General features: G+C 38.2%; 1 protein-coding gene across 9 annotated transcripts in view; it reads right to left on the minus strand.

The window, feature by feature from the left end:
• The window catches only part of ADGRG6 (adhesion G protein-coupled receptor G6), a 111076-nt gene that overhangs the window by 54852 nt on the left and 36184 nt on the right, over nucleotides 1-20040 (minus strand). For all 9 annotated transcript variants that reach the window (XM_038131054.1, XM_038131048.1, XM_038131052.1 and 6 more), the window contains exons 3-5: nucleotides 13357-13698; nucleotides 7100-7720; nucleotides 2311-2379 (exon numbers count right to left, since the gene is read on the minus strand). In XM_038131054.1, the coding sequence (XP_037986982.1) occupies nucleotides 2311-2379; nucleotides 7100-7720; nucleotides 13357-13698 (1032 nt within the window). The remainder of the gene's footprint in view (nucleotides 1-2310; nucleotides 2380-7099; nucleotides 7721-13356; nucleotides 13699-20040) is intronic.

Genomic DNA, 20040 nt, shown 5'->3' on the forward strand with positions numbered 1-20040 from the left:
AAATCTGAAGGTTGGTATGGTAAAATCTCCCAGTGTTACATGACTTTGGAAGATTTTGACCAAGATTCAACCTAGGAAGGTTAAGCAGTTATATTTGGGCAAGAAATCACATGTTTTATGTTTTGCTAGGTTGATTTATCCAGCCTTTTGAGTCCAAAAGTCACAAACTTGTCACAGCTTAGGGAGCAGGTTCATGTTCAGATTTTCAAAAAAATTAGGAAAAGAGAAGGAGAAGCTGGACATTGGAACAAAAATATTCTAACTGGGAAAGTGAGCATATGAAGTGGCACCTTGAAATAAAAAAAAAAAAAGCTCTTCCATGAAACTTCGGAGCTATAATGTATGAGGAATAATTTACAAGGCTCTTTACAGATTGAGACTTACAGCCAATGCTGCTAAAGTAGGCATCTAATGAACAAAAAAATTTACTAAGCATAATGGAGAAATCATTTCTTTCATCAGACATAGCTGACATAACCTGGCATCCACAAACTATTTTACTGTTGTTATTGCACAACACCCAACAAACAAAGGAATTCAAACTGGCCTCTCAGTTTAGACAAAGTCTGTGGTATTGACAGAAACAGACAGACATATTTTTATGATTTTCATTATTATGACAATAATTATGATGGTGCTGAGTGGGATAAATCTGATCTGCCATCGTATTCCAAAGTGACAAACTGAACACAAGGGACACTTTACCAAACACTTTTCAGAGAAAGAAAGAGTATTACCTTCATGAAAATACTCCTAGTCTTTATCGAAGTCTTTATTGATGGTCTAAGAAGTTACGAAGGCAAGTTTGAAAGGCAGCATCTTTTATCAGAGGCAATATCTACCAGACAAGTTAATAAAGCTGGGACAAAGGATGAGGTTTTTAGAAAAGCAGCTTTGTTCAGCTAAAAATGTGTCCATTTCTGTAGCCATATTCACTGATGTTATGAAAGATATTTTCTCCCTTCCATACCATGCCATTTTAATGGAGGAAAACACTCAGAGATCTTCCAAAAGAATGGACAAATATATTTATACAGTGATACCCTTTACATATAAAAAGACTAATACTGAATAATTGTGGATGCCTCATTTACCCAAACTGTTTGAGTTCCAGTATTTAGATCGTACTCTGCTTTGTGAATATGATGCCTACTGTTTAAAATATGATTATAGATGTTAATGGCATTTCACTTTCCCCATGGAGACCAGTACAATATGCTCAAAGAACCTGAACCAAATTTACCTCAGGAAAATCTGGGAAAAGTACACTGAAAACTGTCATAGATCTCTTACTGGCTTTCCAAGTAGAGTGCATTTCCTCTTTTATTTTTAAGATAAATCTGATTTACTTAAAAATACTGGTTTTGAAAAAGTTCTGAGACTTCTTGTTCTCCTCTTACATTTTATTTTCTCCTGTCTCTTTCTTCCATCATTCAGCTGGAAAGAGGTTACAAAGCTAGATATTTTTGGTGCAGTTGCTGCTGTAATTAAAGTTTAACATAGCATGCCAACACATTGTAAGGTCGGGGTTCATGAAGGCATCATGGAAATGGGTTAATGTTGTTCATGTCGTCAAGCACTTTTTATAGAACTTCAGCATCTGAGAAGAACAGTACAAATTAACCATCCTTGCATGCCCATTGATTCATGGGATATGGAGATCTGTAGGGTTCACCTATTCCTTGCATTCAACTGAGCTGACCTTTAAAAACACTTAATGAATTTTTATATGTGGTCATTACTACATTATTAATCCATCACTAAGTGCTGCAGCATGTATTTCTTTCTCTAAAAGCTGCTGAATTTTGCAGTTTGATGGTAATTATTTTATACCTGCTAATCTCAAAGTATCTAGCCTCAAAATATCTTATTGAAAAAAAACCCTGAATAAAAACTAGTTCCTTTATTTACATCTGTTGTTTTTTCTTGGTGTGTTTTTTTTTTGTTTGGTTGGTTTTTGTTTTTTTTTTTTTACAGATTTACCTACTACTTATACTGGTTAATATTTTCCTGAGAAAATGTGCTGGAGGAAAAGAGGTGGAGAAAGAAATTAAAGCAGTCAGTTAATTCAGCTTTGATATAATTGAGACTATTTGGAAAATGTATTATCAAGGGATGTTCACATTTTTTCCACATATTGTACGGACAGGACACCCACATACTTGATGAGACTAAATAATTCCTTTCCTTGCTATTTTTTATTGCTGCTCACCCATTTATAAACGATAATAAAAAAGAAATGGAATAAAACCCCGAGGCAAATAAAGATTTCCCAAAGATGAAACTGCGAAAAGGATCTGGGTTTCTTACCTTGGCAAAGGCTTCCTAGGTTTGCACAACTGGTTGGTTCAATTGAAGAAGAGGGAATTAGATATGAGCCTTTAAAAGGAGAAATCAAATAATTTAGAAAGGGTTAGTTACTGGGCCTAAAACACATTGTATTGTGCAATGACATATTCCTCTTCCTAATTTCTCTCAGTGGCAAAACTGACACTGCCATTTGCCTACAAGACTTACAAGTTTTCAGTTTCTGTTGCTGCTCAGGAATCCTTGAAAACCCTGCTGACTTGCAAGTTAGAATCACTCACGTATCCTCCCGCGGTTTTCTTAGCTTTCACTGAATAACATCACACTAAAGGAATGCAGCTTGTGTGTGCTCTGTGAAACGGGTTTAAGCAAAGGGGTCAGTATGGACACGGGATTTATGTGATTTTCATAACAAGGCGTGCCTTGGAGGAGCGACCATGCTCTGCTGCTGCAGCACAGGCTACCCAGCACACACTTGTGAGTAATCGGCCTGGGACAGACACCAACCAGATAAAAAGTGATTAAACTTGCTCCTCTGCCCAGGGCGAGGGTGTGATTAATATGCTGGTATGCATGACTTACAAACAGATAATGTTGTAAGTCTGTACCTCTACAGAATTATTCATAACAACAAGCATTACACTTTGATGATCTGGAGACAAAACCAAGGCACCTAAGAATGGCTACAGAAAAAGAACTGATGCAACTGCATTAATTACACTTCACGCATCCCAGAGGTTCAGCTGCAGATACAGCTGTTTTTGCACACTGTGTTGAACACAATGGGACCATAGAGTTCTGGCATAATGTGAACTCACTAGGAATTTTGCCCTTTTGGCTTTTGCTTTACCACTTCAGAATCATATTGAGTCAATGAGGTTCTCTCAGGAAACACACTATCCTTCCGCAAAAATTAAATAGTCACCACCCATCGGCTTGTAAAGATAGCTGAGAAAATATTTCCTATGATGCAAGAACAAGAAGCATGGAGCTTTGACACAGAAACTGTATCGTGACACATGTGTTGCCAACATGTGTTGGCACACAAACCACTACATGTGTTGCCAACAAATATAGGGTGTAATTAAAACAACAAATCTTAAATGATCCTCAACAAATATTAAACTTCACTGGTTTTTTTTTTAATGGATTAAGAGATAGAGGCAAATTCACTTTCTTGGTACAATTCTTATGAACTCCATGAAGGATGTTCTAAGTGAGAGTACTATCCCCTTCATGAGGTGTTTTTTTTCTCCCAAAATAAATTTGTTAATATTAAACAGTCAATATCAAAAGCTACTCTGTTTCAACCCTGTTGTGTAACATGGAAGATGACCTTGGAGTTGGCTGGAAATACTGTGGGTGTTCATATTTTCTTCACTGAGTATTTTAAACAAGATTGTGATTTTATTTGGTAAAATTAAAAAAAAACAAATCCAAATTTAGAAAACATTTAAGTCAGAAGACTATTGCATTGATTTTTCATGGCAAGCGTTTGGCAGCAAGGGGGTTACAGGGGCAGTTCTCTGAGAAGCCTCTCACAGAAGCTTTCCCATTGTCCAATGGAGCCAATGCCAGAGGGCTCCAAGATGGATGTGCTGGCCAAGGCTGAGCCTGTAAGCAGCAATGGTAGTGTCTCTGGGATAATGGGTTTTAAAAGGGGGAAAAGTTACTGCACAGCAACCATTGCAGCCAAGAGAGGAGTGAGAATGTGTGAGAGCAAAAGCCCACAGACACAAAGGCCAGTGAGGAAGGAGGGGCAGGAGGTGCTCCAGGTGCCTGAGCTCAGATTCCCCTGCAGCCCCTGGTGCAGACCATGGGGAAGCAGCTGTGTCCCTGCAGCCCATGGAAGTCCATGGTGGAGCAGAGATCCACCTGCAGCCTGTGGAGGACCACATGCTAGAGCAGGTGGATGCCTGAAGGAGGCTCCATGGAAAACTGGCACTGGAGAAGACTCCTGGCAGGAGCTGTGGACCCATGAAGACAGGAGCCCATTCTGGAGCAGGTTTGCTGACAGGACTTGTGACCCCATGAACCTGTATTACAGACATATTGTGTGATACATCTCACTTCAAATGTCTAAAACTCAGACATCCATATCGGCTCGTCATGCTAGACTTTATAGCCAGTGGAGAGGAACATGCACTCCCCCAGCAAAAGAACTTTGACTTCACTGAGACATCTTTTCCAGCATGAGATGCACTGACCTGTGGAATAGCCTTTTTGATTCTACTATTCATAAACAGAACTGAGGGCAATTATCTTAGCCTGAAACATTGGCTAGCTGCCTCAGGCAGACACATCCCACACTGAGTTAAATCTGAGAGCGAAATTAAGGATTCCTTTGGCCTTTGGGAATGAAGAACCCATGAAATGCACATGAAAAAACAAACAATTGCAGGCATGGACAGATATGTGGCCATGTTACCCTTAAAATGAGTAGATCCTATCCTGCTGTAGCTGTAGCTAGTGCAGGCTTCACAATCAGAACCAGAAGTTGATTAAATGCTCCTCAGTTTGCCTGCACTGAACTCTGAACTGGTGGGCAATAGCCAAACTTCTATCATTACCTAGGTTACTTGTTTTAAAATAAGTCTGGATACCTAGGCTGTGTATACATACCTTTACATGCAATCTGCACAAAGGTATGGCAATAAAAACAGAATTCTGTCAAGTCTTATGCAAACACCCCACCACAACTGCACAGCTGTGAAAACATTAGTCTAAGGAATAAACTAATAAAAGGTAAAACTATGAAAAGATTATCTGAAACAATTTGTTGGTGTTTTATGCCCCATAAATTTTCTTGTAAAAGCTTTGTCTGAGAAACGATAAAAGTAATACCCCTTGAAAATGTAAGCACTGTTCAGACAAAGATACGTTGAGATCACTGCTTGGTTTGCTTTTTTTTAAGTTACAGGCCACTTCCTGGTGAAGCATTATTGGAGCTGTGTGAAAAACTCTTTTCTGCATAAATCCTTTCACTGTTGTTAAATGAAGCCTAATCAGAGTCAGCTCCCCAATGTCAGTGGTTTATTCATGGTTGATAGTCTGACTCATCAACTCTCCTGTTGAAGGCTGATTTTACAAAGAAGGCTTTTACTTCAGAGGAGGAAGGGAAGACAATTCTAACAATTTCATCTCTGGGATTAGTAACTTTGAAATGGCACTGCACCCAGAATTTTCTTTTAGGAATACCATGGCTCAGGAAAGCCTGTATCACAGAGGGTGATTTCACATCAAGGAAAGAAAAAGACCGGCTAGTGAGTCAGTTTCCTCATAGGCTTATTTAGAGGCAACAACAATGTTTATATGTAGATACATTTTAAATTACTGGAATAGATACTGGACCTAAAGCAGGAACACAAATATACTTTTTCTAAAATAAAGTTCTGCTGCAGGAAGATAACTACTGATAACTCACATCCCAGGGAATAAAGTTGTGGAATGAAAAAAATTCTATCTATAATATCCCAGTTGTGATACTATATTTGTGTCTTAGGATTGTATAGTCTTTAGCAGAAAGAAGAACAAGACTCCTACTCCAGTCCAAATTAATGAGATTGTAGCTTTTACAGAGAAAGGTTGTTTGGTAAAAGTGTTATGGTACATCATGTTGCTGTTACATCATGGTGTAACAGAGTAAAAAGAGTACGATTTTCTGGGAAGTTATTATCTATCAGTTTATACCGATGAAATAGAAACAACTTTTTTTGTCCAAAAAAAAATGTTTTTGTCCAGAAAAAATGTTTTTGTTCATCACTCATGGTCAGATCAGCCTTTTTTTGTTCTGGTAGAAAAGTGAAGGTACCTAGTTGCTTGTGGTTTCACACAGGTGCTGATTAATGTTTTTTTAGCAGAGGCATGTTGAGATCTTTCTTAGTAGTTCTAGCTGTGAATGACTATCCGACACTTTGATATGAGTACAATAAAGCAAGCAAAGCAGCTTTTTTAGCCACCTTAATCCCTCAAGAACTACTAGATACAGAAACTAGAATGTCTTAGTGATGGCAGCTTCTCTTCTAAACTAAGGATTCTCAGAATGCTGACAGATGCTCTGTCAAATATACAAAAAATACTCCAGGACATTTATGTGAATCAAGTGTCTGAGACATAAAATGAGAATAGGTTGGTAAATGTATTGAAATTTATCTTCTGGAGTAATCTATAGGAAAAAACACCTTCAGTAAGTACCAGTTAAAAAAGGACTGATAATATGTCATCATGAAGAAAAAAAATCTTATGATTTTGATCTCAAACTCTTCCTTCATGTCCACCTCTTCTAATTGAATATTTTACTCTAGTTTCCTGTCACCTATGCACTGCTTTTGCTGGCTCTGCATATACAGCACAAGGCTAGCATGGGCTCCTCAGGCTAATCAAAGGGCCAAAGGGCAAGTACAAAAACATTTAGTAATTAATTAGCTAACATACATTTTTTTCTCCAGAGACCGCAGTAATCTTATTTGAGGCTAGTAGGTAGTGACCATTATTCCCCTTTTGTATGAGCCAATATGGAGTGTTTAGGAAATCTTTGATCTACAGATCATTTCAAGCAGCAACTCAAACTTAGGGGGCTTGTCCTTTTCCTTTAAGGAATCAACTCCATACCCTTTCAAAGCCTCTGTTTATGGTAAGAGTTGAGCTAAACTCTAATAAAGGTAAGACCTTGCTATTTTTCTTTCATGGGAATGCTCTCATTTTTTTTCTATCTTGGTATGTTGTATGTTCAGCACAATACAGAAGTATGTGGGGGGGAATAAGCAAAAAAGTTTTGGCAAGGCATACTTACCACAACTCAAATTGTTTTCTGCTTTCAGCGCTGAAGTTGGAATACTCCAGAATTCATTTTCCCAGTCTACAATGTTTCCTTTCACATCGCAGCTGAGGTTGGCCAGCGTTTGCGCATTCATGGTGAAATTCCAGAGGCGGAAGTTGTAAATGTCCCCATTTAGAGAACTCACTTCATTGCTGTTAGAGCCCAGCACCAGCCTCCCATTTCCAGGGATAACTTTGTCAAAGATCTCTGGACAGTCCACCACATGATAAGTGCTTTTGGCATATACACCTATAGTGCCCAAGAAGCTGTCCCATACAACACACAGCTGTTGAAAGATTCCTGTGAAAAACTCTGCATTTCGGGGCAATGCATTCTTAAGGATGCACTGTGTGCCTGAGATGGACAGAAAATGGCCTTTTGTGGTCTTCCCAAAGCTGAAGAGCTCTCTCAACAATGCATCAGTGTAGGAGAAAACCTTCCAGTCGTCGTTGTCATCGCTGTTGCCCTTGGTTGCTTCAAAGCACAGCGTAAATTGCCTAAGCTCTGGCACTGAGACAGTCTCTGCCACAGACACAGCATCAATGTCAGGAACCTGGGGAATGATGACTTTCTGATTCCTCAGAGACACGGCAACTAGAACCAAGAGCAGATGCGTAAACTACCCAAAAAAATTCATCATATAGGAATAAAGGCAGACTGGCAGTAGGGGTTAAAGTAACATTCATTAAATCAAACATTCATCAGGTCATTTTTATCACTGTAATATACCAGCCGCACACACCAAGGGGAATTTGACTTGGGAGTGAACTCAGCTGAAAATATGCAGTGATCCTTTCAATGGCACAGAGAATGCTGTGTGACACTGAGCTAACAACCCCCTAAGTTGTGTTAAGAGCAATATTAGGACATATTACCTACTGACCTCCAACTCTGCTTTAGCTCACTTAACACAAATTACTTCTCATTTATCTAGGAAGGATGCATTAAGCAATGGAATAAACTAGCTATTTGAAAAACACAGTATGACATGCTTTTAAGATACATAATTTTAATTACTTGTCTGCATGACTGCATTACAACAGTGAAGTTCGGGCCTTCCTTCTTTTAAATATCGCAATAGAAGAAAGGTCCCATTACATTCCTTGGCAAACTGAAACCTTTTGTTGCTGAATTTTGCTAATGGATGTTTCTGCACAGCATTAGGCATCTTACTTTGTCCCTAGCAGCTTTCTGGTCAAATACTGCAATCGTTTTCTCATGAATATTTCTATCCAAGCTGTTCCCTATTTACTAACAGTTGGGTCAGCAGTTTTGGACTTTGCACAAGTATCTAGAAATTTCTAATCCTACAGCAATTTATATATTGCTGTAAGGGTATTTAGGGAGAATTGCTTTAATCGTTGTTAAGTATACTCATTTGCATGGGCAAAATGACAACCACTAAATAAGAAAGTATCACACACATGAAAGTATCATGACACATACTTTTTCTCCATGAGTACATGAAAAAAAATTCTGTCTACTGTATTTCAGAGAACATTATTTTTCAAAGAAGAATGTTAATATGCTCAGTTTTATTGTCACATTTATGGCAGCACAATTCTTAGAGCAGATTTCTCCACAGTAAAGTTTCCGGCTACCAGACATGCAAAGGTGTCTGGTAGAGATTGCAACAGCCCTCTGTTTTCCTTCTGGCTCCTCAGTTCTGCCTCAGACCTGTATCTCCCACAAATGTCTGCTACCTCTTACACATTTTTACAGTGTATATGCTGGAAATGAAACTGTTTCTTGCAGAAGGTGAAGAATAACTGCCACAGTAGTTAATGCCCAGTCTCCTTTGGGATTTATCAGTGATGTCACAACACTTACACTAATTACTACACCTATTCTCTTCTGAGATTGAAATAAAACCTTTTCAAGCATGAGAGTGTGAGACATGAGGGAAGGGTGACCGTCACGCCATACCCAGGAAAAGACAGATACATGGTGTGTAAGGATTCTGTGTTGTCTGTGGTACTGCAAATTCCCTTTGCCAGCTGCTTGCAAAGACTGAGCTCCAAAATACCATATTTGGATATACACAAGAACATAATTTGACCAATATATTACATAGTAAAATAACATAAAGCATTGCACATTATCTGCCAACCCAGCAACTGCATAATAGGAGGGAAGAGCAAAAAATACTGGGCTTTTATAGTTACTGGATTTACTTCATAGATTTATTTTTCTTCCCAAGGGAAAAAAGCATGCTGTAACAATTTTATAGATAGAAAATGCGTTCAACTCTCCATTGAAAACAGGGGCATTTTTTTAGAGGGTTAATTATACTGTAAGCTCCTTTACGTAACATGGAAAGTGTTCCAGAAGAAGCGTAAGGATTCAGGACTCGAAAAAGAAAAAAGCTTATTCACATAAGCACTGTCCAGACCAGGTGGCCAGAAAAGTTATGGACCACCTGATCACATTTAAACAGTACAGAAAGAGAAACAAATGGGAAGGACGTTGCTCCCGTACTGAAGAAGTATACTCAGTTTTGCTGTATTCATCATACAGATTTAGCCACTGGCAGCTTCCCCATATACTGAAAAGACAAAACTGACAAGTATTTTGTCCACATGGAGAAAACTGAATCCTGCCATCAATACTAAGTGCAAATCTCTTTCCTGGTTGCTGTTGCACAGTCAGTTATCACATCAATGAATTTAAATGTTAGTATCAGAGAAACTATTCTTGGAGTACTCATTCTTGGAATATATTCTTGGAATACTCATTCAGGTGCTTCAGAATACTTTCAGAATGATGCTAAATCTTTTCTCTTAAGAGGATCCTGAGATTAGCTCAGCTGGTCAGAGGATGATACAAATAATGCCAGGGTTGTGGGTTTGATCCCTGTATGGGCCATTCACACCATAGCTGGACTTAATGGTTCCTCTGGGTCCCTTCCAACTCAGACTGTTCTGTGATAACTGAATTACGATGGGCATGGGGGTTTTTGACACATTTTCCTATGAAGAATGTACAAACATCTACCTTATTTGCATCTCACTGTCTCACATCTCATACACCCCTTCATGCATAAGCAAGCCAGGAGTCCTTAGGCTCTATTTTATAATCCCTTGCAGGGAACACTAGTCTCCTGCTATCTGGACTTTTCAGTACAGTTTGGTTCTTTAAAGGTGCTTTTTGCTGTTTCTAGCCCCCTGGCTTTCATCTTCCCTGTCTCTGAGGCTGGAAGAAATGTGTCAAACTTGAATGAGGTCTGCAAGTGTTCACATACAAAGTATGTTTGGGGCTGTTTTGTTACTACCTCAGTGAATTGTGCTTTTAATCTGGGCTACTGCAGTCCTACTTAACTGTATGCTAAATCGTCTCAAGCATTTCTGCACTAACACAGGTCTGTTGGTTCTCCTTCCTCCCCTTTTGGTGACTGACTTCTACTTACTGGTGGAGTTACTACTCACAGTTAAGTGTTACTAGGAAATTATTTACCATGAGAGCTCTTTAGCTGGTGTAAATTGACATAATTCCCCTAAGACTGGCAAAGCTAGATTGGTTTACTGCAGCTGAGGATATGGCTTGTCCACCTGCTATTGGTGTGTTGCAGGAGGTGGCAGGCAGGAAGCAAACATTTGTGTGGGTGGCTAATTTGATATGGAAAACAGGACTCTGGAAAACTCAGTTTGAAACTTACATAAAACTGAGCCATCACACAAAAGCTGTTCTATTCCCCAACTAATTCCCTCCCACAACTCACTCTCTTTTGTCTGTCTTTCCCCACATGTATTTTGTCTTGTGTAAATACTGCACATAAGGATGTTTGTATCACTAATGTCTTTTTAAACTTCATTTCTAGATAGCAAACTGTGTGTCTTTGAGTGGCCTTTTACTTTCCAATTTTGCACTACTTTCTGAAATTCATAGTGGAACAAACAAATTAATTGTATTATTACATATAAAATATAATTTCTTAGAAAATGAAAAAAAATAACAGCATTCCCCTAGTTCTGGGAGAAATTAATGCTTTTGCTGCCATATCACATTTTCAGTAGTTAAAGATGGTGTCAGCTTGAACTACAAGCTTTGAAACTTCATGTGAAGTGAGGGGGTGTGCAATTTTTCCCATGATGCGAAGTGAAGGGGTGCACAATCTTTTGGATGGCTTTGGAAACTCTTAGGAAGTATAGCACAAGCATCTGCCATGTGGATACATTGTCACTTCAGTGTGTGTGCACATTGATGTGCTACTTTCCACATGCTTTTATAACTCGAAAGGAAAGCAGTACATTATGATCCCTTTTCCCCGGACCCTTTTCTGTGTCCATTTCCAGGTTAAGTTTTACTATGATCTTTGTCTGCAACTATGTTCTGAAAGTAACACAACTGCACAACTGTGAGCAATAAGTAGAATACAGTTAATATTTGCCCTAGAATAATGCAGACAGCTCTCCCACCATCCACAGTCAAAATCAAGATGTCAGGTTAAAGTTACACATTTGGAGTAAATGAAACCTAATGAAGCTAGTCTCAACCTAGGTGCTCAACAGCAAGCCTTAACACAGAGCTTCTGAACTAATGTATTAGTGAAATATTAAAATATAAGTCACTGGTGAAGGTCTTCAATGCTTTTACTCACACTTTTACTCACCTTCTTTTTCAACATAAAGACTATTTAAGTAGTCTATAGTCAACATAAGACTATTTAAACAGTCTTCCAAGACTATTTAATTTTGATGGTGCTATCCATGAGTATAAGGTACAGCTCAATTTGGAGGTAATATTCTTGCTTCCATTACAATATATTACTCCAGGTATATGTACACAAAGGGTTCTCTGCCTATGCTTGTAGACTTTTCTTCTCATTAAACACAGCTGAGGTCAACATCACATCTTTTAATTCCAATTGTAACTCATCTCTTACAGTGATATTTAAACATTAAAATATTAAATATTTTGCATAATCTGACTGCATATGATTTTTTATGATCCACTTGATTTTACAACTTCTTACAACACAGCAAGAGTTTTGTTAATTTCAAATAGAAATCCTTTTCAAGTAGAAGCCTTTCAGAAAATTTGCTTTGACTTTCATTAGAAAACAGGTGCTCCTACAATTATCACTGAATTATTTTGTCAGCATGAAAGAACCTCAGTAGAGAGAAGTATTTTTAGCTTCTCTGTGATGTTACCTTTCTTATTTTCAGGACTGCACACAGATTTTGATGACATAATCATGCCTACTTTTGTCTTATGATTCCTGCGATTTACTATCTTAATTATTTTATTATGTGCAATAAATATTTTTAAATAACCATGAGGAAGATGTGCTTGTGACTGACGACAGAACTGCCAAATTTTCCTGCTCTGTGTTTTTACAGCCAGCCAACCTGCAGAACATAACTGTGTTACAATAATATAAAGGCTAAATGCAATACTAGTGTTCAGTTTAAGGTGCGCAAGCACTACAAAAAGAAAGTCTACTGAGAGCATGCAACTGGAAACTATAACCCTGAAGTGGAGTGAACAGTGAGCCACACATGGGGCCTGGCAGTGACTGTCCAAATGCCCTTCGTTACCTCACTGTCCTTTACTATCTAATTTACTCTCTAATTAATTCTAATTAATGCTCCAATCAGAAATTATTTGTATGGTTATCTTCTAGGGAAAAAAGCATGTGTGTCTTTTTAAAACCTTTAAAACCATTGTTACATATTTAGGGGAGGGAAAGAAAGGTCAAGGAACTGGGATGACAGGTAGCCATTTTGCAATGTCAGCTCATCCCTGGGAGTTTGTTCCAGAGGCTGGATGAACTCTGAGAAGTTCTGCTTTCTGCCCAAACTTCTCCCCACTGCTGGGAGTTACACTGGGCCACAGGTCCAGACTGATCTTTCTGGCTCAACTAAGTTGCCTTTCATGCCCTCCTTTAGGTTTCTATGTCCCTCTGCAAGTGTGCTGACCTGAAAGACACCTATCCTGCTTCCAAATCCTCCAGCATAAATTGGCAGGGAGAGAAGTGTTAGGCCAAAAATCTTTGCACGTGAAAAGTTTTTCTAACACACTTCTTGTCGTGTCCTGGAATAAAATAATATTGATCCAAAGAAAAATAAATTAGCTAATAAAAGATACAAGATAATCCTGTAAAGTGCAGCCTCACCCATTCAATCTCTTCTTATGGAGAACTTAATTCCTTTGGGAAGTGTCATTCTAATCCTTACAGGATATTTCCTTATCACATCTATAATGGGATGAAATGCTTTAGACTTACTTACTTCGTACATAGCTGGCATTAAAACCTTTCTTTTGGATACTGAAGTCGCTTTTAAATGACACAATCATTTCATTTCCGGTAGAATTATAGGATAATCCTTTGGCAGTGATGCCACAAAGGTTCATTGGGCTTTCTCCATTGTATAATGTCAGTGAATCATAAATGCAGCCCGGAGCTTCTTCAATGTCGAAATCAATAAATGTTAGCTGTATGATAAATCCATGAGGTGCTCGGATGATCCACTTGCACGCTTGGCTGTTGGGATAGTCACTGGGGAAGCATGGCGAAGTGAAAACTCCAGAGGGGTCAGTTAGCACAGTCCTACAGTCATAGCATCCATGAGCTGACAATGAAAACAGAGAAAAGCTGGAGGTCAGGCAGAGACATAACTTATGAGTAAAGTATCCATCAACACAAGAACTAAATGTATGTCTGTACATAAAAATAGAGATGGGAGGAAGAAAGGCTGAAAAAGGCCTTGTTTCTAGTGGGCAAAATGTTGGAGGAATAGCATAGGAAAAGCATATCTAATGCAAGAAATCCTACAGCAAAGAAATATAAATTATATTGCTAAACAGTAATTTGTACACATGATATATATATATATATATATATATATTTACCATGTATATTGGCCGGATAAAGGCATAGTGAAAGCAATGTTTTTCAATTCAGAAAGGCAAATTGTAAAACTGCAACTACTAAAAAGATCACTGGTATCATTCACATTTTTTGGCAGCTGGTCTGACTGTAGTTTATCCCAACAGCTCTATGACATGCTGTTGTTTCCAGAGAAGAGTCCCTGGAAAGGAGCAGCACAAGAGTTGGGCTGAAGAGCAGCAGAAGCAGCAGTCCCTGAAGGTTAGTCATCTGCATTTCCAGCTGATGCATTCCACATCACCCAGAAGGGTAGCAGTGAGCTACTGGCTTTTGAACCAACAGTAAATTACTGTGTCCTTCCCATGCTGACTCAGCTCCATTGACATATTTGTGGCTGTCAGGCTTTAAGAAATTCTTACCCTATTTGTCATACTCCTTTGCTCACCTGCTTTGTTTACCCATGAGAATTTCAAGCCCAGTTAGTGCCCAGGGTTGCATTTCTTGTTTGGTTAACATTTGATCATTTATCATGTATTTACTTTGTGTATTATATGATATAATTACCGTGAACTGCCTGCTGCTGAAATGTGTAACAGTTTGCCAAAGCAGCATTGAACAAAATAAGTGGGAGCTGAATATCACCAAGAGATAACTAAAGAAACTAACTGGCCCATTTACACTGAATTACTTTGCAAACGTTTCATCAAGCCACGCCCGTGCCAAATCCTACAAGGATGAAAACATATGCATTATTAGTTGCCCAAACTAAAAACAACCTAAAAAGTTGTTGAGTGTAAATTACATACAGAACAGTTATAAAATAGGAATAAATGCAACTAATTCCTCCAAAGAGCCCTTGATGTTTCTTTGTAGACAGGGTCCTTAAACTTTTCAGTCACCTTTAAATGGTCTTTGGCCTGAACAAATGGACCCTGACTCTGTGAAGTTGCATGCCAAAAATGCAGTTTACATCTGCAGTTAGAATTGAGAGGTATATTTTACATAGATTTTATAATTTTTATTTGCAAAGCACGAATTGATATGGCCCCAATGAGGTAAAGAGACTGTTTGGGCTCTCAGAGCCAAATGCAGGCTGGTTACACTAGGAAAGCTCAGTGGAACACTTCTTTGTTCAAGTGAGAAAAAAAAAAAATTGTCTGAGAGATTTCAAGGTAGCAGTGGGAAGCAGTGGCACTCCTGGAATCCAAAAACTTGATCTGTGAAATACAAACAAAAGCCTGCCCATTTCTAATTTCCTTGCAAATCTTTACAGTCAGAGCACTGTGCTCACCTGCACTGCAATCCTGGTGTTCCAGTTATTAACCAGAGAGGGAATATTTACTTATTAGTGATTATAAATCCTGCAGTTGTACAAACAGATGACAGCTTCATCCAGTGGATTTTGCACAGATAGGTATCAGCTTTCAGAGAAGCACCTTAGACTGAGAGGAGGAGAAGCAGGAAAAGCATCCTGGGTGCCACAAGCCACTGCAGGCAGTCAGTCTCCCAGTCCAGGGTGAGTGAGCCCCTACAGGCACAGCCCCTACAAAACAGCTCCAGCCAGAGCTGTCTCCAGCTGGAAGGCTCTGTGATCCAAGATCTTGACTGCCAGGATGAGGGCTTACAGGGGCTGGGGATTTGGCAGCACACCTCACTCACTCTCCTTCTCATTCCTGCCAGAGAAACAAATGACACAGAGCTCTCTGGGCAGTTGAGAAGTTTCCTTGGACACTCAGACAGACCTGAAGCCAGGGACTAAGGCGCTAAGTGATGTAAATACATTCAGGAACATGGGTGTTAATGTACACTGGTTAAAGTACACTTGTGTTAATATACACTTGTGTTAATGTACACTTGTGTTAATGCACACTGTTAATGTACACTGGTTCATCCTGGGACACCTAGAGTGGGCATTATAAGACATTGGCAAACCAGAGAAAATATGCTACTTGTCAGTAAAAGTGTATGTCCCTAATTGGTAGAATATTTCACTCGACCTGAGATTGGAAAAGTCAAATTTGTCCATCAGAGAGAACTCTGATGTTCTTTGTGTTTATTAATTCTATTGATCATCAGCAACCAAAAACAGAACTCAGCTTTTCTATTTGTCTCTCTTTCTTGAGTATTTATCATTGTTTCTGGGCTGTGTAAAAACAAAAAGCCAGCACATATAACAAAAAATACTCTTATCCCTGATGTCACTGTAAATATTAAAACATAAATGCTATTTATGATTTTTTAATAATTTAATCTTTGCAGAAATTTATTCTCTCTTTATTACATCCATATAGTTTTGTTGATTTTACAGAACTAATGCAAAAAAAAACCAGCCCCTAAATTTAGGTAGGAAAGTAAGTGCTCGAAATTTTGCTTGCACAGAAGAAACAGATTTGGTAAGTAAAATAGTTGGGTTTTTGTTTTAAGTGGGTTGGCTCCATTTTGGTATAGTAGCTATTCTGTCCATGACTGCAATTTGAAGGAGAAATATCCTGTTTTCATGCAAATGTCCACAGTAGTAAGTAAAAAGAAAAGAAAACAAACAACAAAACTATATATAAACAGAATGGTTTTAAATGGAACGTTTTGCACAGCTTCTCATGAGACAGTTATTTTTCTATAAACATCACCTATTTTACTCATTAAAGAGAAGAATTGCTGTGGCAACGTTAGGCTGTCAGCCAAAGCTGACAGATATTTTGCAATCCCATTGGCCCAGAGCAGTTCTGAACTGTGGAGAATGAATACTTGTTGCAATACACACCACAAACATTTCTAGAAGCAATCCAAGATATTTTATTGATTTTAATGGGAATAAATTTAGCTACAGTGTTCCTGGTTAGAAGCCCCACATATCCAGAATCTGCTTGTCAAGTAATTTTTACCACCACAGACCAAAGGAAATTCACTGTTTAGATATATATTATATGATAAAGGCCTTTCTCTTTCTCCCCCTCCATTCTTTCCCAAACCAAAAGGAACACCCCTTTCAAATAGTGAAATCAAGGACTTAATTTCAACATTTCCTAAACTGAAAGCTTCACTGGGCAATTAATTTATTTCCATCATGAGAATACACTGGATTGTGGTTTTCATTTCATAATCAATTTTTTTTTCTACATCATACTCATACCTCCTACAGTAAAGAATATTGAAGTATTTAGTGTGATACTTCAACACTAAACTAAAAAGGGAAATTAATAAATTCCGCTGCAGCTAGTTAGAGCTTTCACCAAAGTTATCTAAGTGATTAAAAAAAATGTTAATTGACTTCAGAAGTAGAATAGACTGTAGGGGAAATGGCTTTTTCCTATCATGGCATGGAGATAATGGGAAAAAAAAGGAAAAACTTTCCACAGGTTTTTGGTTCCTCATCAATGAAATGAAACTGCTGATTTTCCTTAACTACTTTGTATTTGTACAGGGTTTTATATGTGCAAAGCACCCTACCAATGACTTTAAACCGTAGCTGGGAGAGCACTTTGACAATCTGGCGCACTATAGAAAATCCAAAAATGACTATTTAGTGCCCAACAGAAAATTTTGGTCAAAAAAATGTGACCACTTTTAATAAGAACTTTTACTTTTATCAGTAAAAGCAGGAATAGAATCCATTTTCACAGTTGCCAGTTTTCCTAACCATGAAACCATTCCCTCTCTTCTAGGAGTTTCCTGACTATTTCACATATATACCTTTTAACTTGTGTGAGGCAGAAAATACCCTATCCTAGTCCTTCATACACCATTCTCAATCATTTGAAGACTGCCCTAAAACTAACGGGCTAAGGTAAACATATCTGACTCACTAATGACTGCACCACACAAACAGTCATGTGTACATGCAAACCTCATAGCCTATGAAATGAAATTCATTGTCCAGCTTGTTCTGTTCACTAATTTTGCCTCTTTAGAATCCCAGCACTGAATTCCACCATATGAACTCATCAAGACCTCTGTAAGTACTGATATATACAATTTCAAAAGCGACTTTCATGAGTCATTTGTGGGAAGCTAAAGCCACAGCAAGACACAGAGCTACAATGCCTAACTCTAGATTTGGGAAGGAAACATTCTTGATATAATCTTATCCCACATGTATGTACTTTTAAAATGTTTTTTCTTGAATGACTAACACATTCCAGCACTTGCCTCCAAAATCTGTGCTAATATTCATATTTTCCTCTAATTTCTCACACTTTTCTACTTCTCTCCATTGTCATTGCTTATCCCTAAAACCTGTATTTTGTCCTATTATACTTAGCACTGCTTTCTCAGGCATGAGTTTTGACCTCTACCTCTCCACCTGCTTTCATTTCTGCACTTATCCAACTGTAATGAAGTGCTGGACCACAAATTTTGTTCAGCCAAGAATTTTTACAAGAGTGCAAAAACAATCCAGTTTGGAACACTGTCTGTTTCAGCCTTAAAGACCCAAATTTTGTGAAAGTTAGGATCAAATGAAAACAGGGTCACTGTGGGGAAAAAAGCCCATACTTGCAGTTTGTGCATTATCCAGGTTTTTTTCATACTAAGTTACGCTTTGCACTGGAACTTTCTTTTCACAGCTGAAGCACACAGAGTTTCCCACCTGACAGTAGTGTAAATGACTCCACATGCTTAGGCAGCAGCACAGGATACCAATGACAGCTGGGGTGGGTTGTATTCACACTACCAGTATTTTTTTTAAAATAGATTAAAAGGTTCCCTCATAAAACAGAATGCTTCTGGATTTCATTTTGACATAAAAATCAAATCTACTTCTGTCCGTGGATGATACAATTTTTACATGAAAACATCCTGAAACAAATCTATGCAGCTCTGGAATTGAATTTTCAGAAAGAAAACCCAAATATTTTATGTTAGCACTACTCATATTCAAGTGAACAACAAAATCTCTCCTGCCTGACAGAATTAGGCCAATTCTAAACCACAGAAAGTCTTAGCTAGAGTGCCTAGCACTTTAGACATAAAAAAGCAGTACAGAAATAATTATAATTTGCTTTCATGTTGACATCTGAGAACTTTTAAGCACTTTACATATATTTTAAAAGGCAGTACTAACAAAGATGGTCATTTGAACTGAAAAAGAACAGGCAGGTGACACAGCAGAGGCACTTCCAAGTGTGTGGTGATGCCCAAAATAAAAGGGAAAATTCACAATCATTTCACAGCATAAAAAAAACCCACCTAGTTTGATGAACATTGGGTGGAAAAAAGTTTTCCTGTGTAAGGGGCAATTAATTGTTCAGTTTTTTTTCTATTTCAAGGATATCACAACACAAATATGGCCAAACATTAGGTTAGATGTATTTATGACTGTAAATAGATGGGTGAATGAGGTCAGCAATGGGCACACCTGCAGACAAGCAGAAGGGCCAAACCACCAAGATGTGGGTGGGCTGGAATGGCTACAGAACAAACAAACCCATGTTATTCCAGCAAGACACAAACACCAAACCAAAAACAGTCATCCTATGGCATAGGCTTGGACAGTAGCTTATCTTCAGCTCAAAAATAATTCTGAATGTAAAGGCAATCTGTAGATCTAGAAAAATGTCCATATGCAAAGTGGGAGCATATTAATTGCAAAGAAATGTCCCATCATTCACCCTGAAAATAAAGTATTACTCTGCTCTGCTTACTCACATTTAAGCTAGTAATGAGATAAAACCTCTTCAATTTGTTTATGCAAAACAGGAAGCCTAACACTCATCTGGAGCCTCTGCAGACCAAACCATGTACGCTGCTTTCTGTGCAACCCACACTTTCACTGAGCTCAGTCTGGGAAAGCTCAAAAAAGGAGATGTGGTGGGTTTATTTTTGCTTCTTTATTTACTTTCCAAATTGTAGAAGCTGTATGATCTCTCAAAAAGATCTTTATTCTGCTACACTGTGCTGATAAAAATTACTACGCACCACACCTAACTTAATGTTTGCAGCTGCTGTAATTGTCAAATTAAACAGGCAATCCTAATTCTATTTAAACATTCAGATTTAAAAATAAAATAAAGTATTATCTCTGCAATAAACAGAAAGGAAGACTCATTCTGATGTGTAGAAAAGTTTGCCCCTTCATAATCTTACCGGG

This window comes from Motacilla alba, chromosome 3, assembly GCF_015832195.1.
Source record: "Motacilla alba alba isolate MOTALB_02 chromosome 3, Motacilla_alba_V1.0_pri, whole genome shotgun sequence".
Taxonomy (NCBI): Eukaryota; Metazoa; Chordata; class Aves; order Passeriformes; family Motacillidae; genus Motacilla; species Motacilla alba.